This window comes from Acanthochromis polyacanthus, chromosome 17 (genome assembly GCF_021347895.1).
Source record: "Acanthochromis polyacanthus isolate Apoly-LR-REF ecotype Palm Island chromosome 17, KAUST_Apoly_ChrSc, whole genome shotgun sequence".
NCBI lineage: Eukaryota > Metazoa > Chordata > Actinopteri > Pomacentridae > Acanthochromis > Acanthochromis polyacanthus.
The window spans coordinates 12,638,384-12,657,429 of record NC_067129.1 but is presented as its reverse complement, the minus strand read 5'-3'; the positions used below and the strand labels follow the sequence as shown (position 1 = coordinate 12,657,429).

General features: G+C 39.6%; 2 protein-coding genes across 2 annotated transcripts; one reads left to right on the top strand and one right to left on the bottom strand.

Annotated features, from left to right (window-relative positions):
* The first annotated feature begins 214 nt into the window (after nt 1-214).
* On the top strand, nt 215-7,852 carry alg9 (ALG9 alpha-1,2-mannosyltransferase). The gene is made up of 15 exons (XM_051937199.1): nt 215-426; nt 2,640-2,775; nt 2,860-2,994; nt 3,327-3,397; nt 3,535-3,623; nt 3,919-4,054; nt 4,163-4,250; nt 4,528-4,633; nt 5,374-5,496; nt 5,719-5,873; nt 5,993-6,122; nt 6,210-6,357; nt 6,482-6,611; nt 6,697-6,827; nt 7,152-7,852. Exons 1-15 carry the CDS (start codon nt 287-289, stop codon nt 7,273-7,275), a joined length of 1,842 nt encoding a protein of 613 aa, XP_051793159.1. The 5' UTR covers nt 215-286; the 3' UTR covers nt 7,276-7,852.
* A 51-nt stretch (nt 7,853-7,903) lies between these two features.
* On the bottom strand, nt 7,904-13,620 carry layna (layilin a). Its single transcript, XM_022216357.2, has 8 exons — nt 13,496-13,620; nt 13,345-13,365; nt 12,368-12,665; nt 11,035-11,192; nt 10,908-10,952; nt 10,742-10,804; nt 10,541-10,637; nt 7,904-9,826 (listed from the first exon to the last, which is right to left on the bottom strand). The coding sequence occupies exons 1-8, from the start codon at nt 13,569-13,571 to the stop codon at nt 9,118-9,120; spliced, it is 1,467 nt and encodes a 488-aa protein (XP_022072049.1). The 5' UTR covers nt 13,572-13,620; the 3' UTR covers nt 7,904-9,117.
* Nucleotides 13,621-19,046: the final 5,426 nt, after the last annotated feature.

Genomic DNA, 19,046 nt, shown 5'->3' with positions numbered 1-19,046 from the left:
TGAAATGTATTTTGTAGTATAGTATGTAATAGGTCATTTGTGGTTGCTACTATCCCTTTATCCCTTAGATGGTTTAATTTAAAAATATAACAAATGTATCTTAATTCCCGTCATGTGCATGTGTTCAGCCTCGGTACGAAGAGATTACGGGGGGAAATAGAAGCTTAATACGGTTGTCTGAGATCACTTTCTTGCACATTTCCACTGCCTCAGACGATGATCACTGTCATTAGCCGGACGGAGGCGAAAATGACCGAAGCGCGACTCGGGAGAAGCATCGGTAAACATGGCGGCCAAGGCGCTCCGGCAGCGAACCAGGCGAGGCAGCAGACAAGACGCAAACAACGTAAATATCTCCGCCGAAGCTCGGCCACCAAAAGAGGAGAAAGTCAGCGATGACAGTAAAATCACAGAGACTCGGCAAGAGTGAGTATGAGTCGGGGGGACAGACGGTAGTGTCGCCGGTTGTGCTGTGAGCTCCATCCCCGGTGTGACTGACAGGCGGGGCAGGGGAAGCTAGCTAGCTTGCTAGGTAGCTACTTTAATACGTTAACCAAGTTTTGACTATATTGACACGATAACGAGGACTCGTAACGTCCTCCGCAGAACACACAAGACTGTGTGTCGGGAATAATTTGTATTGCGTTGACTGTTTGGTTGTGTTTCCGCCTTCATAACAAGTTGCATTGTTTGTGTTTTAGTAGAGCATCGTAACGCAGAGGAGTTTCCTGCTCAGCTCCATTCATTTTGCCCAGCTGTTCGCTACCAGCAGCTTTAGAGAGCTGACCACATTTTACCAGACATGACCGGGGTCCCTTCATGCTCAGCTCGGACTGAAAGGTTTAATGTAAATCAGTGGCTGGAGGTGACAAGTTGCTGAAGCCCTCGGAGAGTAATTGTGACAGTTTGTAAGGTGACGTGTCATAACAAAACGTACCGTGAGGCTCGATGCTGAGCTGCAGCTGATCCCACTAATCTGACTAATCTGAAGAAGAGTGCGAACAAAGGAAGCAGTGCAGGACAGGAGGAGGACTGACTGTCATCACAGTACACACTCATCAAATGTTTCTGTCAGACTCCTTTGCTTATGCCAGCCTTATATCTCAACAAGTACACTGCATCCCACATCTGGGAAGGCACTGATAGATAGAGGAAATAATTAAGTATTTTTTCCAATAATAATGCAGAAACACTCAACTAGAAACTACAAATTTTAGCATTTATGTAGGTTTGTTTTTGCACGCTGTACACAAGCAGTATGTGCTGCAAATTACAGCGTGGTATGTGCTTATAAGAATAAAACATTAATAATCACAAAGGAAATTGTTGTGCTTGGGAGACAAAAATACAGTTAAACCAGTGCCTGATAGAATAGCAATAAGATATGAGAGCAATATGTTAGTACAAATAAAAAATAAGTGAGCTAGAATATAACTGAAATAGTAAAATAAGAAGTAATACTGGAAATTATACAGAAGTAATGTTGCATGTGATAATGAAATATAAATGGTGTGGTGAAATATGACACAATAACTTGAAATAATATTGCAAATGATATGTTAATTATGTTTCGGTTTTCAATGTCTCATGTTACAACTGTTCTCTCTGCAGAGGGAAGAGAAGTTATACAGTTTGTATAGTGTTTCTGCGGAAAGAATGGTGTTAAAACTAATCGTCAGTACAAATTTAAAAAAGGATAAATTAAGACCGAGATGTGCATATGTCCCAATTTTCAGGTAGACCACACAATAATATTTTTGTATATATTTATGAAATTGGTTTAAATAAACTCGGTTGCTCTAATTAAGCCTGTTTAAGATTATAATATATAGAGTAGTTTTCAAGCATGATGTACAAAATGCAACCCAGTAGACAGGAAAAGAAACAAATAACAGGTGAAAAGGAAGTTAAAAAAACACAACTGATGTAAAATCAAAATAAAATAGAAACACTGAGAAAAACAAAATTATGCTTCTACTAGCAGGAAAAACAGTCGCTGTCAATTCAGAAAAGTGAGTTAAATGCCTGATTAAAATACTCAGCAGCTGCTCAAGACATATAGGAAACTAAAATAGATTAAATGCAATAGACAGTATAAAATGAAACAGGGCAGTGCCGCAAGCTGGAAACTGACAACACACAGTCTGGAACAGGAAGAACAGTGAGGGGTAACAGCAAATGTATGTTGTGTAATTAGTTGTAATAGCCTTTTGAAACAGTAAGTGATAGTGCTCGGATATTGCTCTTCTGTGTTCTGTGGGAGACGGTCTTTCAGACTTTATTGCAATTAGGGCTTTTCTCTATGGAAAGCTGATATTTACTTTGTGCTCCACCACACATTTGGCTTTTGTATTTAATTGCATATTAATTTTCCAGCTCTGAAATGCTTCATCTTTCCATAATTGGGGGCTTAAGTGGTGCTTTATTGAAAGCAGGACTGCTGGAATATCAAAGCAATTAGCCTGTATATGTTACAGCACCGGTGGTTAATTATACAGTTTAATATTTAGGTTATTTTCTTTTAAATCTGCGCAAAACAGGCATGATCTACAATCTACAAAGAATCTAGCAGTATGTCGTTATTTAATACCCTTTGAATCATATTGAATTGAATTCTTTGTCCTTTTTTTTTCTATTAGTTCAATCAGTCGTGGCGGACAGGTGTGGGCTCCAGAAGGTTCTACTGCATTTAAATGCCTGCTCTCAGCACGTTTCTGCGCCGCTTTGCTCAGCAACATCTCAGACTGCGACGAGACGTTCAACTACTGGGAGCCTGTGAGTTCAACTGTCAGCCGTCAGAAATCTCTTTTCTAATATCTACGTCAGCCGTTGACGCAAGCCGCTGTTGTCTTTTGACAGATGCACTACCTGCTGTACGGCACAGGAATGCAAACATGGGAATATTCTCCGTTGTACGCCATCAGGTCCTATGCTTACTTATGGTTACACGCTCTCCCTGCTTGTTTACACGCCCATGTTCTACAGACAAACAAGGTAACTATTCCAAGGCCTTATTCCTAATTTGTGTTGTTCTTTATATTTTAAATGCCTTCTGCTGACGGCAAGCACCTCTTTTGTATCCCCCCCCTTTTTGCTCCTCAGAAAGCAAATTACAAACCTGATGTAAATAAGTTTTATTAAAGTCTGCTCCTTTTATGAAAAATACATATTTTTCAGGAGATGTCTGGAAAAAACTGATTAGTTAAATGTTCCCTTCATCAGGCCACGCAAAGCATGAATTGACACATGCACACGTAGAGGTGTGTATAACGTTACCCTGGAACGTGTGCAGTAGTTTACAGGCTTGTGCTTTGACTGTGTTGCAGGTGTTGGTGTTCTACTTTGTACGATGTGTCTTAGCATTCTCCTGCTGTGTCTGTGAACTCTATTTCTACAAGTGAGTTTGCCCTCCTCTTAATTGCCAGTGGGTGTTGTAGCGCTTTGGCTTTCAAATTTTGGGCTAATTATGTAGAAATATGTGTTATGAAATTTTAAAAAAGTTTGTTTAACAGTATTTGTTTGTGCGTGTCACAGGGCAGTTTGTAAGAAGTTTGGCTTGCACGTGGGCCGTCTGATGTTAGCATTCCTTGTCCTCAGCACGGGAATGTTCTGCTCATCTGCAGGTTGGCCAGATTTATTCACTTAGTTAATCAAGTACTGTCTCTTTTGTCATTTTTAGCCATTCTTTCAAGTTTCTGTTAACTATTTGACTCAATCTCAGCCTTCTTTGGTGTTTTCCAACCAACTTATCTGAGTATGTTATGAGAGAAGATTGTTTAATCAACACACTTTTTGAAAAGGAGAACTCATGAAGGCTGAGATAACTTGTTCAGAATGAGAAATGTTTCTGCCACAGGTTCTTGTTTGCTGTCTGTTTTTTTTTTATGATTCATCCTTCTCTTTGTTCTTTCTCCTCAGCATTCCTTCCTTCCTCTTTCTGCATGTACACGACACTGGTTGCCATGACTGGTTGGTTTCAGGACTCGACGGCGTTAGCTGTTTTGGGCGTGGCAGCCGGTGCCATAGTTGGATGGCCGTTCTCTGCTTTGGTTGGGTATGACTGTAACCTTAAACGCCTACTTGCTGTAGATACTTTTCCTAAATGGGCTTGCCAAAAATGTATCACTTTTATCTTTTCATCTTTGGTTTGTTTTCGCTGCAGGGTTCCGATTGCCTTCGATCTGCTCGTGTTGAAGAGGGAGTGGAAAAGTTTTATCATCTGGTCAGCCATTGCTCTGCTTCTGCTGCTGGTGAGAATATTTTTATGTAGATGGGTTTTATCAGTATCACAGCTGCAGTGGCTGCACAGATATTCATGGAGTTAGTCAATTATTAATGTAGTAATATAGTAGAATGTGTTGCATTTTGTCCTCTATTATGTAGTGTTTTAAAGGAAAAATAAACAGAACACTGACATTCTGAAGGTAGATATGTATAAATATATCTGTTATTCTTTATAAAATATATATATTTATGTTGCTGAAGCTATTCACTTTCCCCTTTGTTTGTCTGGTTTGCCATTCTCAGGTACCTCTGGTGGCAGTGGACTCTTTCTTTTATGGCAAACTGGTCATAGCACCACTCAATATTCTACTGTACAATGTCTTTACACCACACGGACCTGATCTTTACGGTAATTTACCAGTGCACACGTGATTAAAGTATCCTTTTTAAAAAAAAAATCATTTTAGCATTAAGATCAGCCATAAAAGCAGTATTTAATTTGGGATACATACTCTTAAAATTTTATATTGAACAAAATATTTTGTCATATTTCATCAGAAGCCACTTAAAATTGTATTTTCCGTTTTATCTTGTACTGAAAAGTGTCCAACTAAATATGGCATGATATAGCTTACATGTTTCTTTTTTGTAGACTGTCTCTTTCATTGTAATAGCTGCTCAATCTCCACTTTGCATTGCAAGTTTATGTTATAGCCACTGGCCACAACATCTGGCATCAAAACCTTGTAGAATTCAGACAATCTGAAATCACACCAAGAACATTGGCTATGCTAGAGCTTATCAGAGCATAAAATATAAAATTTGGATTGTGTTGATGTTAGTAATGTGTCTGTAATTCATCTGTAATTTTGACATACTGCATCCGATATTTCGATACAGCATTAAGAGTTCAGAATGCTGTTTAAAGGATATTAAAGTGCCTCTTAGGAATATTTATCAAGGTGATTATTAGGCTGATGTTATCTTAATTTTATGGATTAAATACATCTTTAATGAATACCTTAATGAACTCTGTAGGGAATAAGGACTACCATAGCAATTCCTGTTAAAACATGCCAGTTGGTTGTATTTACACGGTACATGAAGTGTAATCTGTAATAGTTTGCATGGTCTGCGTTTAATTTTCAGGCACAGAGCCGTGGCACTTCTACTTTGTAAATGGCATCCTGAACTTCAACCTGGTGTTTGCGCTGGCTCTGTTTTCCCTGCCGCTCACCGCTCTCATGGAGACTCTGTTACACAGGTTCAATGGTGAGGACGTGTTTCCTACTCTAGCACTAATAATGCCAACGTTGTCTTTATGTTTGCATGAATTGCAGCTGGAGTGACACACCTGGTATACTCCTCCTCAGTACAGGCATAAAAAATGCTAATCAAATGCAAAACATAATGAGTTTATTAGTGCCATGATGTTAAATGTGAAAGCAGCTTCTGTTGTGTTTTCATGTGCTTGTATACACGTGTTTTCTGCAGTGCAGAACCTGGGCCGTCCGTACTGGCTGACTCTGTCTCCCATGTATCTGTGGATGTTGGTTTTCTTCACTAGACCTCACAAAGAGGAACGTTTTCTCTTTCCCATCTACCCTCTCATCTGCCTCAGCGGGGCAGTAGCCCTCTCCTCTCTACAGGTGTGGTGTGCCATGTTCAGATTTTTACTTTGTGAGCAAAATAATTGTCTGTCTTAGTTTAATTTGTCTTGGTCTGCCCATATGTGCATGCAAAATTAATTTAGTTTTATTTCCCACAGAAATGCTACCACTTTCTGTTCCAGCGATATCGACTGGAGCACTACACGGTCTCTTCCAACTGGCTGGCTCTGAGTGCAGTCGTGGTCTTCACAGTGTTGTCGCTGTCTCGTTCTGTTGCCCTCTTCAGAGGTGTGTGTGTACTCAGACAATATTCTCCCTCAGCACCAGAGTCAGGTTTCAAAAGAGACACCTCAAGAAGTTTTTCTCTGTCCGCAGGCTACCATGCCCCTCTGGACCTGTACCCAGAGTTTCACCGCATCGCCAAGGATCCAACTCTACACTCAGTTCCTGAGGGCAGACCGGTCAGTGTGTGTGTCGGCAAAGAGTGGTACCGCTTCCCAAGCAGCTTTCTTCTCCCACACAAGTCAGTTACCAGCTTTACTTCAGGGGTTTTTAGTATCTGATAAAAAATGCAAAATGTATTTTACGATATTGAAATGTTACTGCGCCTGCATCTCCTGCTAAAAGCTGCTGTTTCTCATCTCCAGCTGGCAACTGCACTTCATTCAGTCTGAATTTAAGGGGCAGCTGCCTCAGCCGTATGCCTCTGGTCCTCTGGCTACACAGATCATCCCAGACAATATGAACGACCAGAACCTGGAGGAACCATCCAGATATGTAAGACAGCCAGGCATATGCATGTATGTTGTTACTGTGGCTAAGAACATTCGAATTAAACTGTCGTATAATCCACTCTGTCCAGGTGGATTTAAGGCAGTGCCACTACCTAGTGGACCTAGACGTAGATGAAGAGACACCGCTTGAGCCACGTTATTCAGCCAGCAAAGAGGAGTGGAACATCATTGCTTATAAGCCTTTTCTACAATCATCAAGGTATTTATCCAAATACATCATTACACTAAAATAGACAAAAACCTTCAAATTTAAATCTTTAAAGTATAGACAAAATTTAATAATTTCTAGTTGAAAAAATCACAAATGTATTCCTCACGTTTTACCATTGTTTAACAAAAATGAATACAAATATTACCTCCATCTGTTTTTACTGCACACACGGTGTTGAATTGCCCTTAGGATTAATAAAGTATCTGTCCATCCATCCATCCATCCATCCATCCATCCATCCATCCATCCATCCATCCATCCATCCATCCATCCATCCATCCATCAATTTTTAACAAATCGTTTTTCTTTCAGGTCGTCTCCTCTTCTCCGAGCGTTCTACATCCCGTTCATATCGGACCATCACACCACCTACAGGCGCTACGTCATCTTGAAACCACGGCGACAAAAGCAGCCTCGTAAGCGGAGCCACGGCTGACCTCTGAGCCTCCACCTGACCCCAAGTACAACATCCTAACAAGAGGAGTCAGTCGCTTCCCCTTGAAAGAGCTGGTATTTGTGTGTCAGCGTGCATGTGATTTGAAGTATTTGTCTCATGAAACAAACAAAGATATCAGACCCTTTAAAGACATTAAGTCTGCTTTTGGGCTTGTGTGTGTGTGAGTGAGAGTGACAGCAAATGAGAGTGAAGAGAAAACGGTGTGTATGCAGGTGTGTTTGGCAGATATCAGCTGGACATTTTATCTGATTTTGTATGTCTGCGTGGAAATGAATGTCTTACAAGGGATGCACGCTGCAAGATTTTACTTGAATTTATTCCAGAACAGGCTAGCACATAGAAAAACAAGAGTTTTCATGCTGCACTTGAAAATGTGGCCTGAATGGAAGAATATAGCTGACCAATTTATCTGAAAAATCTTGTAGTGGTGGCTTGTCTGCACTCGAGCAGTATCTTATTGTGGGTATGGGTGCTGGAGATGAGTGAAAGCGAGGATGTGTTATTAATTTAACTTGAAATGTTAATAAAAACATGATTGACTGTGAATACAACCTCACACTTTTTTTTGTTACTGAGACGGTAAAAAAAAACTCCATAAGCTCACAGGTTCAATTCTAGTCTCATTTTATTTGAAGATTTCTTTGTGTAACAAACATACAAACCACTCTCACTTGCAGGAGAGATGCCAAGGCATTATACATTCTGAATAACTTAGAATAATTACAATAATAATGCTATGCTTGATAGTTATCTTCAATATCATGCCATTTTCTGTGGTCAGGCTGCAGGCACTGAAGCTAAAATCGCTAAGAGCTACCTTTCCACTTGTTCATGTTTTTTTTCGCTGTCTTTGATTCATTTAATGGGAGATGTAGTGCCGTTAATCAATAATGGAGTAAGCATATGAAGTTCTGGACATCTCATGATTTAAGGCAAAACGCACAGTTCATAAAACCAACTTCCTCACGCAGTACTGTGTTGGAGGTAGCCTGTCTACATCAGGTAAACTTGGGTGTGATTGAAACAGCCTTTTTAGGCACAGCACACCTCAGTGGTTATCCTACCAAGCAAGCATGACGAGGCCATGCACACTGTCTGATATGCACTCACATTAACAGCCAAACTTTCCTATTACCCTGCTGTTGGATTAATTTTTTTTTTTTAATTCTATTTATGGAGGAAAACTTGAGTTGTAACAAGAGAAAATGACTGGGGACAAATGGTGAGAAACATTTGAGTGCACAGACCTCAATCTAATACATTAATCTAATAACCTTAGTTCACCCAGATTACCAAAAATGTTATTTCCCTGATTTTCCAGTAGGGTTACAGTGTTGTTATTGTCTTTGGGATCACCATATTAGTATAACAAATAATAGAAAGTTGTCCCCAATAATGCACAGACTGTCTTCAGTAGAAAGTAGCTAAAGTGAAAGCTGTTCTGGGTTTTTCAGAGAAACCTCATCGTTGCTTCTGCAGGAATTACTAAAATGTAATTTTCTAGTGCTGCAAGTAAATTTCATTTAATGGCATTCTACTGGGATAGAGGCAGAGATCAGCAAATCAAACTATCTGCATTGATCACAAATTTCTGTTAGATTATCGCAAACTAATTGCCGCACAGAAATGCAGGCAGGCTACAGATTTCATTTTGGACTAGGTACGAAATCTAATTTGAACATGTCCTCACCTGATATTCATGCCCTGCACAGACCATAGAAACATTAAAAACACATACATGCACAGATTTTTGTCATTCTCTCCCAACCGTTCGTAATCACACATACAACTGTACACACAATTAAGGAGCGGTTTAGAGGATCAGTACTCTCTGTTGATCCAATCCTGCTCATTGAAGTATCTCCTTCCACCATCCAGGGTCAGCCCGTTTCTGTAGCTGTCCAGATTCGCTTGGTAGGACTTTCGGTTGGCGTAGGTTCCCAGGCTGGTCTGGTAAGTGTCGTCCTTGCCGTTGGTGACATATGTCTGATAGAGGTCGACTTTTCCTGTGAGGCCTCCAGGCCTCAGTTTGGGATCATAGAGGTCACTCCCTGCTCTGATACTGACATCATACAGTCCATGGTCTGCATACACACTGCTGCCATAATGCTCGCTCTTGGTTGTACGCCGACCCAGACTCCTGTCGTACAACTCTCGGTGGCCGGTGCGACCCAGACTGCTGTCGTTCAGGTCTCTCTTTCCCGAGCGGCCCAAGCTGGTGTCGTAGAAATCGCGGGTGCCACGACGTCCGAGGGTGAGGTCATTGAGGTCAAAGTTGAGGAAACAACTCTCTGTGCTGGCAAGAGTCACAAAGCCGCTCTCTGTGTCGCGACCCCCGAGGTTGTCGTAGTCACCTGTCGGTGTGTCCGGAGAGGAGCATAGAAAGGAGGTGTTTTTGGTGTGGGGCCGAGCTGAAACCAGGTCATCGTCTTTCTGCGAGCGGATGACGTTGTAGACGTCCGTGGGAATCGGGCTCGGACAGATTACGGCGTCTGTCTGGCAAACTTCTGATTTCTGCTGTTTTCTCCTTCTGTCTCACACACAGAGAACCATGAACAACAAGACACCTAAAACAGTAGCTTACCTGAAACTTAACCAGACTATAAAAAGCGTAAGACGTGGAGCACGACTGATACAAGAGTTTTCCTCAAGTAGAGATCAGATTGGGCTTCTCTTCAAGTAGAGAAGCCCAGTATTTCTGTTGAAACTGAGCTGTCAGTTTAACTTGATGAAAATAGTAAATATTTGCTAATGTATTAATCCTCTGTCACCCTGCACTATTCACTGCTGTTGGAGTAACATTTAAGAAAAACTGCAGTGCCTGGCTGTTAAGTAGTAAATAAACTACACATTTTTAAGCCATTTCTGAAAAGCATGCTTTTCAGTACTAAGTGAAAGAATGTTAGAATATGTTGAAAAACAAAATATAGCGATGTTTGTTTTGTTTTTTTCCCATGGAATTTATTGCCAGTAAGAAAACTTTTACAATTGAAGAACACATCATGTTTTGTTGCTTTGTACTCTTCCATCAATTGGACAATTTTTTTTTTTTACTGAATTTACTATATGTTGCATATGTTATCCAAAGCCACCTATTGTTGCCTCTGAAAGTACTTATCTTAGGCCTAGTAAACAACTCAAACAGTAATCATTTAAGGAGATATAATAAACATGACTAATATACAGTCTCTTTGGTCTTTCTTAGTGCTCGTCTTTAATGTTTGCCTTTGTTTTTGATCCTCACCGTCTGGCAAGCATTTTGAAGCAGCAGACTCCCATCACTGTCAGCAACAGCAGTATGAGGGGAATCGTGGGAATGATGATGTAAACCAAATTCACAGCTAAAGGAAAGGCAACAGAGATGCAGATTTAGTGACTCATGTAGGCGTAGTGAGTGTATCTGCTTTCTCTTTGCAGAAAATGCTAAAATGTTTATCAGTATGACCTGTTCTACTGTCCTGGTTGGGGTCACTTGGATTCCACGGCAGCACTGATGAAGGGAAGACATCTGTCATGAAAAATATTCACAATGTTATGACTGCCTCAGTCACTCAAATGACCCTGAAAGGTCTGTTAAATAGTGTGTCACTGCCACTGAAGACTCATTTTACCTGTTTGGGTGGAGTTGGGAGCAGGAGAAGGCTCCAGTAGCTTCTCTGAGGAGAAAATAATCTTAAGTCAGTTTGTTGAAGTATTTTCCATGTAACAGAACATTTAATCAGCGTGTGGCAGCAGTACCGGCAGTGTATTTGCAGATGAAGTTGTTCTTGGTTTCACAATTGTCGTCGTTCCACTGGAACATGTAGAGTCCTCCCAGACCGGGGGGAGCAGAGGGCTGGTGATACATCACTACACACACCTCGTAGCCGCATGATGGCTCATCCCAGTGCCAGTTCCTACAGCAAACACACAAAGAGCACGATCAGTCTTCCCTAACTGAAACCTTTACAAGACTTACAGTCCCATTTAAGACGAGACACTGCAGGCAAAAACATTTTTTTCAGTTTGAGATCATTTTGTATCGACATGCTTCTTTCCGTTTATTGGAATTAAAATGTCCAAAAGACACATTTAGGTTTATTGTACTAGATTCTCTTTGCCTGTTTATGTCTGTAGGTTTCAGCAGGTTGTTTTTCTCCAAATCTCAACCAGAAATCCTCACTTCAATTGCACTTACAAACACCAAGCTTTATAGTGTAAATCTTATCTATGTTCTCAAAGATGCAATTGAGGGGTTTTGTCATCCATCACACGGAGCCTGATGAATAGAACATTTTGCTCCCAAAAACACACCAAAAGCGGATTTTCTCTGTAATATAGTGAGTAATATCCAAAATCCACCCCATGTTAAAAAATATGTTAATAGAAAATATTTTAAAAAGGTATAGAATTTGGTAAAATGTACAAAGAATTTTGCTTTTTCCAATGTGCAGATTTCTGTTCTGGATACGTATGAAAATCTGTGCATATTTACTTTATTTGCACATATAAAACCTAAAATTTCAAAAAGTTTCGTTGTAATTATTCACTGCAAAAGCGTCATGGTGATATCTATAGTTACAATTTTGTCTTGTAGTGTTTCCTTTTCAAGAAGAACTGAAAGAAAAGTCTAATAAATTAAAGTGTGAGCTATCTCATTATTGCTGCATACGACTGCATCATTTTGGTTAGTTTTTGGCTTATTGAATTTGGTTTGATCACAAAAGTCATTTTAGAAATGGTGTATCTATTACAAATTGTGATTCCCTGTTTGTTCTTCTGCCAGTCTTTGATTTTTTGGGGTGAAAATTGAACAATTCTACAATTTCATTTAGCAGAAAGCTACACTACAGCGACCTTAAAATCCAGCATAAGTTGCGCTACACTGACAAAATTTCTACTTTTGCTTCTTTTAACAGTTTTTTTTTTTGCATTTGAAGCTTATGAAAGTTTTTCTTTTTGTGCCTAGCTTCAGTTATGGTATCAGTGCTAAAGACAATCAAACGATACTTAACACGTGGAAACACCTTTCTCATCTTACAGTCATCCAGTGAAAATTAACCAACGCCTCGCTTCACCCCCTGACTCCCACCTAAACGTGGACTTGCTGCCGTCCACCCAGTAGTACTGTGAAGAGCAGTTGGAGGTGCTGTCCCCGTCTCCATGGTTACGGCGAAGACCTATCCAGAAGTCTCCATCGGTTGGGCGGAGCTCGGTGATGAGCTGCTCTATGATCTTCTGCTCGGATGCAGACTCGACGCTCAGCAGCTGCCCTCCGTCCCGTCTGCAGGCCAACTCTGCCTCCACGAAGTTCAGCCTCCGGCGGAGCTCAGAGAAGTAGGCCAACTTGTAGCACGGCCTCCCTTTTCCTGCCTTGCACACACGCTGACCTGCACACAAACACACCTCATCATACATGGCAGATATGCACTGACTTGTCTTTAACCCTCCTGTTGTCCTCATTTATGGGCACCAAAATTTTTTGTAGATAAACCAGATAAAAAAAATTCCCCAAATTTCTGAAAATTTGCAAAACCTTCAAGAAGAAAATTCCAGTAATTCCTTAAAAGTTTCCCTTAAATTTTTTTTAAACAAATCCCCCAAATGTGGCAAGAAAATTCTTGTAAATATTTTCAAAAAATGAGTAAAAATCTTCCAAAAAAAACTTAAAATATCTAAAGTGATCACATATATATCAGTAAAACTTGTAATATTTTCTTTAAGAACATTCACAAAAAAAATCAACCAAAATCCACTGGATTTTGGTTGATTTTTTTGTGTGAATGTTCTTACGAAACGTTTTTAGCATTTCTTTCTTTCCACCAAAAAATGTTCAAAGATTTCCCAAAAATGTTGAAAATGTGGACATCAGAAGTTTCACTGTGAAAATATTTTTTTCCCCCATATTTTCAAACTTTAAAACTGGTCAATTTTGACCCGTAGGACGACACGAGGGTTAATTTTTATCATGCACAATGGAAGAATTACCCACAATATGTTAATTTTGAGCATTCCAAAAAAGAAGAAAACCTAAATGAAACGGTGTTTTTGGAGAGGTTTGCTGCCTACCTCTTGCTTCAAATATATCTGCTACAGGAATCAAAAGTCCAGAAGAAACATAGGAGGTCAGGCCATGAAGAACACCAGAGAGAAATCCACAGTTGAATCAAGAGTTCACATCTTTGTGTTATATTTTTGTGTGTCTGTGTGTGCAGCTTACCTGTAATGAGACTTGTGGCTGCAGATGGGTCGAAGCACAAAAGCAGGAGGTGACAGAAGATTGTCAGCAAGTCCATGTTTGTCAGTTGTAGTCAGTTTACCACCAAATCTTGTGTTTTAGTGTAGTCTTTTTCATCTCGCTGCCCGTTCATGAGTCAGAGGGGAAACCAGATAAACTCCACCTGTGCCTTTGAAGAGGTGAGCTGCAGCCTCAGGTGTGGGGAAAATGCTCTAAAATTCAAGGAGAAAGCGAAAGGAGTGCTGGAGAGGCAAATCTCCTGTTTTATCTAGCAAAAGAGAGAGTGTGTGTGACAGAAGGAGGAGCAGGGAGAGGAGGAGAAAAGACTGCGTGTTTGGGAGGGGGCTGTAATCTGTTAAGAGCAGTCTTAATGATTGGGAGAAGAGGCTGCATCGATCGCAAGACATCTAATCATGCAAGTGCTTCTCATCGTAAACGCTGACAAGAGGCAGATTTCACTCCTTCCTTTATTACTTAAGCTTCGGATATTATCATTACAAAAGTGTTACATGGAAATGATCCCCTCTAACTCGATCAGGGATATTTTAAAATATTTTTCGCAGGTTCACGTTGCAGCATCCTTACTTATTGTGTCTCAGTGCAAAGCGAGACAGATCGCCAAACACAGCTGACACAGGAGCCAGGAGGAGGGACTAGTCGTACACTCCCCCCCCCCCCCCTTTTTTTAGATATCAAAATCTGTGAGAACTTGGTTTCTCTGGTTTTTGAACTTTACAGAATTCTTTCGGGGCCTTTTTTGGAGATTTTTTTTATACCCTTCACACTCACTTTTTTTCTTTTTTTAAACAGTGCATAGCATTCTTGTGTACAGTTTTTGACCATAAATTTCAGTGAATAAAGTTAGCCTGACATTCTGGTACTGTTATTTACTTTGCTGTCCAGAGTTAGCTGAGAGGATCAATAACAATCTTTACGGTAAAACATGACGCTATACAGTCAGCAGCTGGTGAGCCAAACTGGAAACAGAGAAAAACTCTGGCATAATAGAAATTAGCAAACGTTTGATGCTAAAGCTCACCACTTCACTCATTATATATTTTATTGGACAAGCAAGATGTGTTGTTTAGTATATTTTAGGGGGATTTTGTTATGTCATTTGGAAAACCCTGCAAGAAAAAAGAACACAGCATAATGCATGATGGTTACACAAGCAGAACCAGCATATGTTGTGTTTTGGTGGTGGTACGCTGATCACAAAAATGGGATTCTGTTGATTCAAGAGACAACTCTAGGACGCCAGCTTCATTTAAAGTTAGATTAACACAATTATACGGTTCCTGCAGCTAAACCAGCAACAGGTCAGGACTAACCCGCTGGTTGTGCTGGTTATTTCAGCAGGGAGAGCAGGCTAAATGTGTCCCCCAGACTCCAGTTTTTAGACTAGGTTACACTAACTGCATCCTCATGGTAGCTTCGCATTCTCTGTACAGACATGGGTAGTTTCAGTATTGTCTGAACTTTTCCTTTAAGATTAAGATGTTCGATTTCATTTCAGAAGCTCGCATCATCAGTCACGTTAATCGCGTGAATATTTGACAATGTAGTTCAGTAACAAGGGAGGCCTCCTCTGCCAGCTCTATAATTTCATATTCAAGCAGCAGGATCAGCAGAAAGCCACAGATGCGTGCGCATGTGATCTCCTTTTCAGCGCACAAATGGAGGAAAAGTGTATGTATGCAGTTCTTAATGGTAGTAATTTCTGAAATGGCCTATAAGGTTGATTTAAGGCTCGCAGTGAGACAGATCAGCTAGAGTTTAAGCAGCAGGATGCTTCATCAGGAATATGCTGTGTGTGCTGGTGCTGAATGGGGGAGCTGAATAGGCTGAACTGAAAACACTGTGCTCATGCATGCGGCCCTATCCATACACAGCTAATCAGTTTAGGTGTAGATTGATTCCAGTCGAAGGGGTTCAGCTTTGTTTAAATTGAAGGAGGGGAATGAGACATTGGCATTATCGTGGTGCTCTGCACAATAAAAGGGAAGACGGAGAGGTTAGTGAGTCCTCAAGAGGGATCCAATAAGGAATGGAGCTCGGTTTAAATTTCCTCCTTGTTTACAGCATCTGAGACCAAGAGAGGCTTTCATTCAATTAAGCCTCTCCCATTCGTCCCTCCTCTCACATAGTCTGTCTTCTTCTGTCTCTGCCTCCTTTTCTCATCCCACTGACCTCCTCCCTCTCTCCCAATTAGTTAAGGGAAACCAGATGAATGCTCCCGTGGGAGTCAGTATATCACCGAGTGAAGGCACCACACTCAGGCAGACACTGCCTCCCACACAAGAGAGGCGGGCCACCACGTCAGAGAAATGTAGCATTAAAGTTGAAAATTCACCACTGTTGTTTGATGTTATGGCCAATATCCATTAGCAAAGAAATGTGCATTTTCGCCGAGGCCAAGCTGGATTAGTAATACGGTGAAATAACATGATTTGAAGCCATAAACTGTCTCTGACCGCAACAAATCACTGGTAATGTAATGCTCTTGTTTGTTTGTGGGCTGTAATAATACAGTGACTGACAAACTCAGTTCATTTCCATCTTAAAGCCAGAGAGAGAAAGGAAAAAAAACTTAATTACACATCGAAAAAAATAACTCTCCACTAAATTCAATTTGAATGATCTGAGCTTGGCCTGCTGCCAGACCAAGTGTCCGCATTGCGTACTACTGCACAGGGAGCTGGAAATGAGCCCTGAGTCAGTGACCCGGGGGGAGCTGGACGCCTCCATCAGCACAGCTCAGCGGCCATAAAAGAGTTTTGATGGAACCTTTTCAGAGCTGGAGTAATTATTTCAGTCATTTCTTTTTTAAGTGTAGCTTTGCAAAAGACTTAAGAGAAGGAAATTGAATATTAATCTGTGAATTTGTGTGGATATTTTGTAAATTATGATATGTCATATTTCTACTTTTTCATACTTTTCACATTTTTCTCGTTCTAGTCCTGCAAAGAGACAATAAGCAATTTATGAATGTGACTTGATTAATTTCTTAGCAAACATTATGAATGTGTAATCATTTACTGCATGTATTATATTTAAAATTATTTCACTTGCACATACTGCTACTAAACTATCACTTTCTAACTGAATGATGCTTCAAATGAAGCCATGTAGAAACACCGAGTCTTATTTTTTTATTATCTCCTTTGAGTTCTTAGTCAATTCCAACATTTCAAGGCAGATTTAATGTCATATCAGAAATAAATCAAGCAATTTAATAACACGTCAGCGGGCTGTGCCTAAAAGCACCACTTTTACTTTTTTTTTCCTCTCTTGAGAACTTAAAGCTCCACTGACTAATGTGGAGCTTTATCGGCGCTGCACCCAGGATTGATAGATTATATGTGGAGATCATTGTGATCTTACAGAAGCCTTGTTAACCTAAATGCATTTTCTGCACAGCCGCCAAGAGAGCTGCTGCACACAGATTCTCAGTTTCTACAGTGAAATCATCAGGAGAGAAGCTCTGGATGAGTCGAGATGCATCAGAACTGTTGCTGCAGTTTTATTCTCTCTGAAAATCCAAATATTGTCAGTAAGAATATTTTGATAGTAAGTTTTTGGTGTGTCAGCAGGGACATTTCAGTTTTATTTGCAGTAAAAATGGGATTTATCTATGCAGGCCGATAAATATTTGTCTGATCACATAAACAATTAAAGCAACTCGTAGACCTGATGAAAAAATACAATCTATTATACTCAACCTATATAAAATTAATTTCTGGAATGTCTGCATTCATGGAGGAATTTTAGTGTGTCCTGAAGCTCTGCAGTGTACAGGCTTATACAGATATCTGGGGTTTTAACTTGTTTTTTTTTTTTACATTTGATTACTGTTTTGTTAAATTACAGCTAATAAAATCAAAATCTAATAAAAAATAGGGGAAAAAGTAGTAATTTGACTTTTTAAAATATATAAAATAATAACAGATCAAAACTGCAAGTAAGGTCCACATCAAACACTTGCATTTTTACCAATATCAGTTTGTTCTGGTACAATGTGTCACCATTAAATTGCACTGTTTTACTGTGTTTAAATCAGGTAAAAATGTCAATATTTTGTAAATGCATGTCACTATTTGAAAATAGAAATAAATGTCTCTATTGCAGACTGAAATGTGATAAATCATTCTTTAAAACTTGTTTACTGTTCTGTCAAATTCCAGATAATACTGGGCAAAACTACAGGGAAAAAAGTAAAAATTTAAGTTTTCGCTGTAAAAACAACAACAAAAACCAACAAAAACCAATGCAAAGCTGTAAATAAAAATGAAAAATCTGTGTTTTTACAAGTAATATCTAATTGTAATTTGTTCTTTGACAACATCTTTACAGCATTTGATACATACAATTGTATTTTTTTACTGTATTTAAATAAGCTGAAAAATATTGTTACTTTACAGGTATTTGCCATTATTTTCAATGTTTTTTTTTTTCTGTTGTTTGAGGTATCATTCTGTTGCTGATTAATTATTTGTCCAGCTGTGCACCAACCCGCCGTATGTCAGGAGATTTTCATGCTGACTTTTTCCCGCACTGGCGCCAGCTCATGAGAGAACTGTGACCCCGGCGCTTATCATTTACGGGAGCTGATGTTTGCTTGTTAGTTTGTTTTGGCGAGCCGTGAGCCGTGTGTCAACTGATAAAAATGAAACTTTAAATCTGCCTGAAAGCGATCAGTCCAAGACGAAGGCAGTAATGGAGATCAGACTTTCCATTACTTAGCGGTGGCATTAGCTTATAGTTGACTGGCGCAGAGCTCAGTTAAGTTAAATGAATATTTATACTCATTTATTGATTTTGACTCTTTAGTGAGGTGAGCAGACAGTTCGGAACATTCTTTTATGCTAATAGTTTCCAGAGGGTGATTGAGCAGAGGAGTACTATTCATTCTTATTCTCATCTGAATCTGAATTAGTACTGTTTTGAATTCCTTGCCAGTATATTGTGTTGTAAAGTTAAATCTATTTTTTTACATTTTTAAAAATAAGTGTTTCCTTTTCTTAATTTTCAGGTCCTATCTCCTGCTTATGAGCTCCTTCAGCAAAACATTATCACAGAATTATTTACAGGAAACCGTACTTATGTAAATATTTCTGCTATACACTATTTTTCTACAGGTTTATGCACATATTTAGGCTGTTGTTGGCTCCTCTGGCTGAACGCCTGTCAGATGGAGTATACAAAAGGCAGCTACAGTATTTGCTTTCACTGTGGATTGTTTGATAAGGAAAAATCACCATTTATGCTTGGAACTTTATCTCTGCCTCTTTACAAGAAATTTAAACCCACTGCCAATTAACCTGACAGCAACAGTATGAATTAAATATCACAGTATGGGAGATTTCACTGTCAATATACCGATTATTATGGGTCAAATGAACAGGAATGTTTGTTGTATTCTAGTTATTTAATGCAAAAATAAATAAAAACTAAAAAAGAAGTCACATGAATACTTGATATTTCCATAAAGCAGTAGTGGTTCTGGCAAATGATTTGCGACATTGGCTTAAAT

Bases quoted from the DNA above. Each gene is read 5' to 3' on its own strand.
- alg9 (XM_051937199.1), top strand. From the start codon at position 287: ATGGCGGCCAAGGCGCTCCGGCAGCGAACCAGGCGAGGCAGCAGACAA. The intron at 2,776-2,859 runs GTGAGTTCAACT...GTCTTTTGACAG, and splicing joins CGTTCAACTACTGGGAGCCT to ATGCACTACCTGCTGTACGG. The intron at 5,497-5,718 runs GTGAGGACGTGT...TGTTTTCTGCAG, and splicing joins TCTGTTACACAGGTTCAATG to TGCAGAACCTGGGCCGTCCG.
- layna (XM_022216357.2), bottom strand. From the start codon at position 13,571: ATGGACTTGCTGACAATCTTCTGTCACCTCCTGCTTTTGTGCTTCGAC. The intron at 11,193-12,367 runs GTGGGAGTCAGG...TGTTTGCTGTAG, and splicing joins GGCAGCAAGTCCACGTTTAG to GAACTGGCACTGGGATGAGC. The intron at 10,953-11,034 runs GTACTGCTGCCA...TTTTCTCCTCAG, and splicing joins CATCTGCAAATACACTGCCG to AGAAGCTACTGGAGCCTTCT.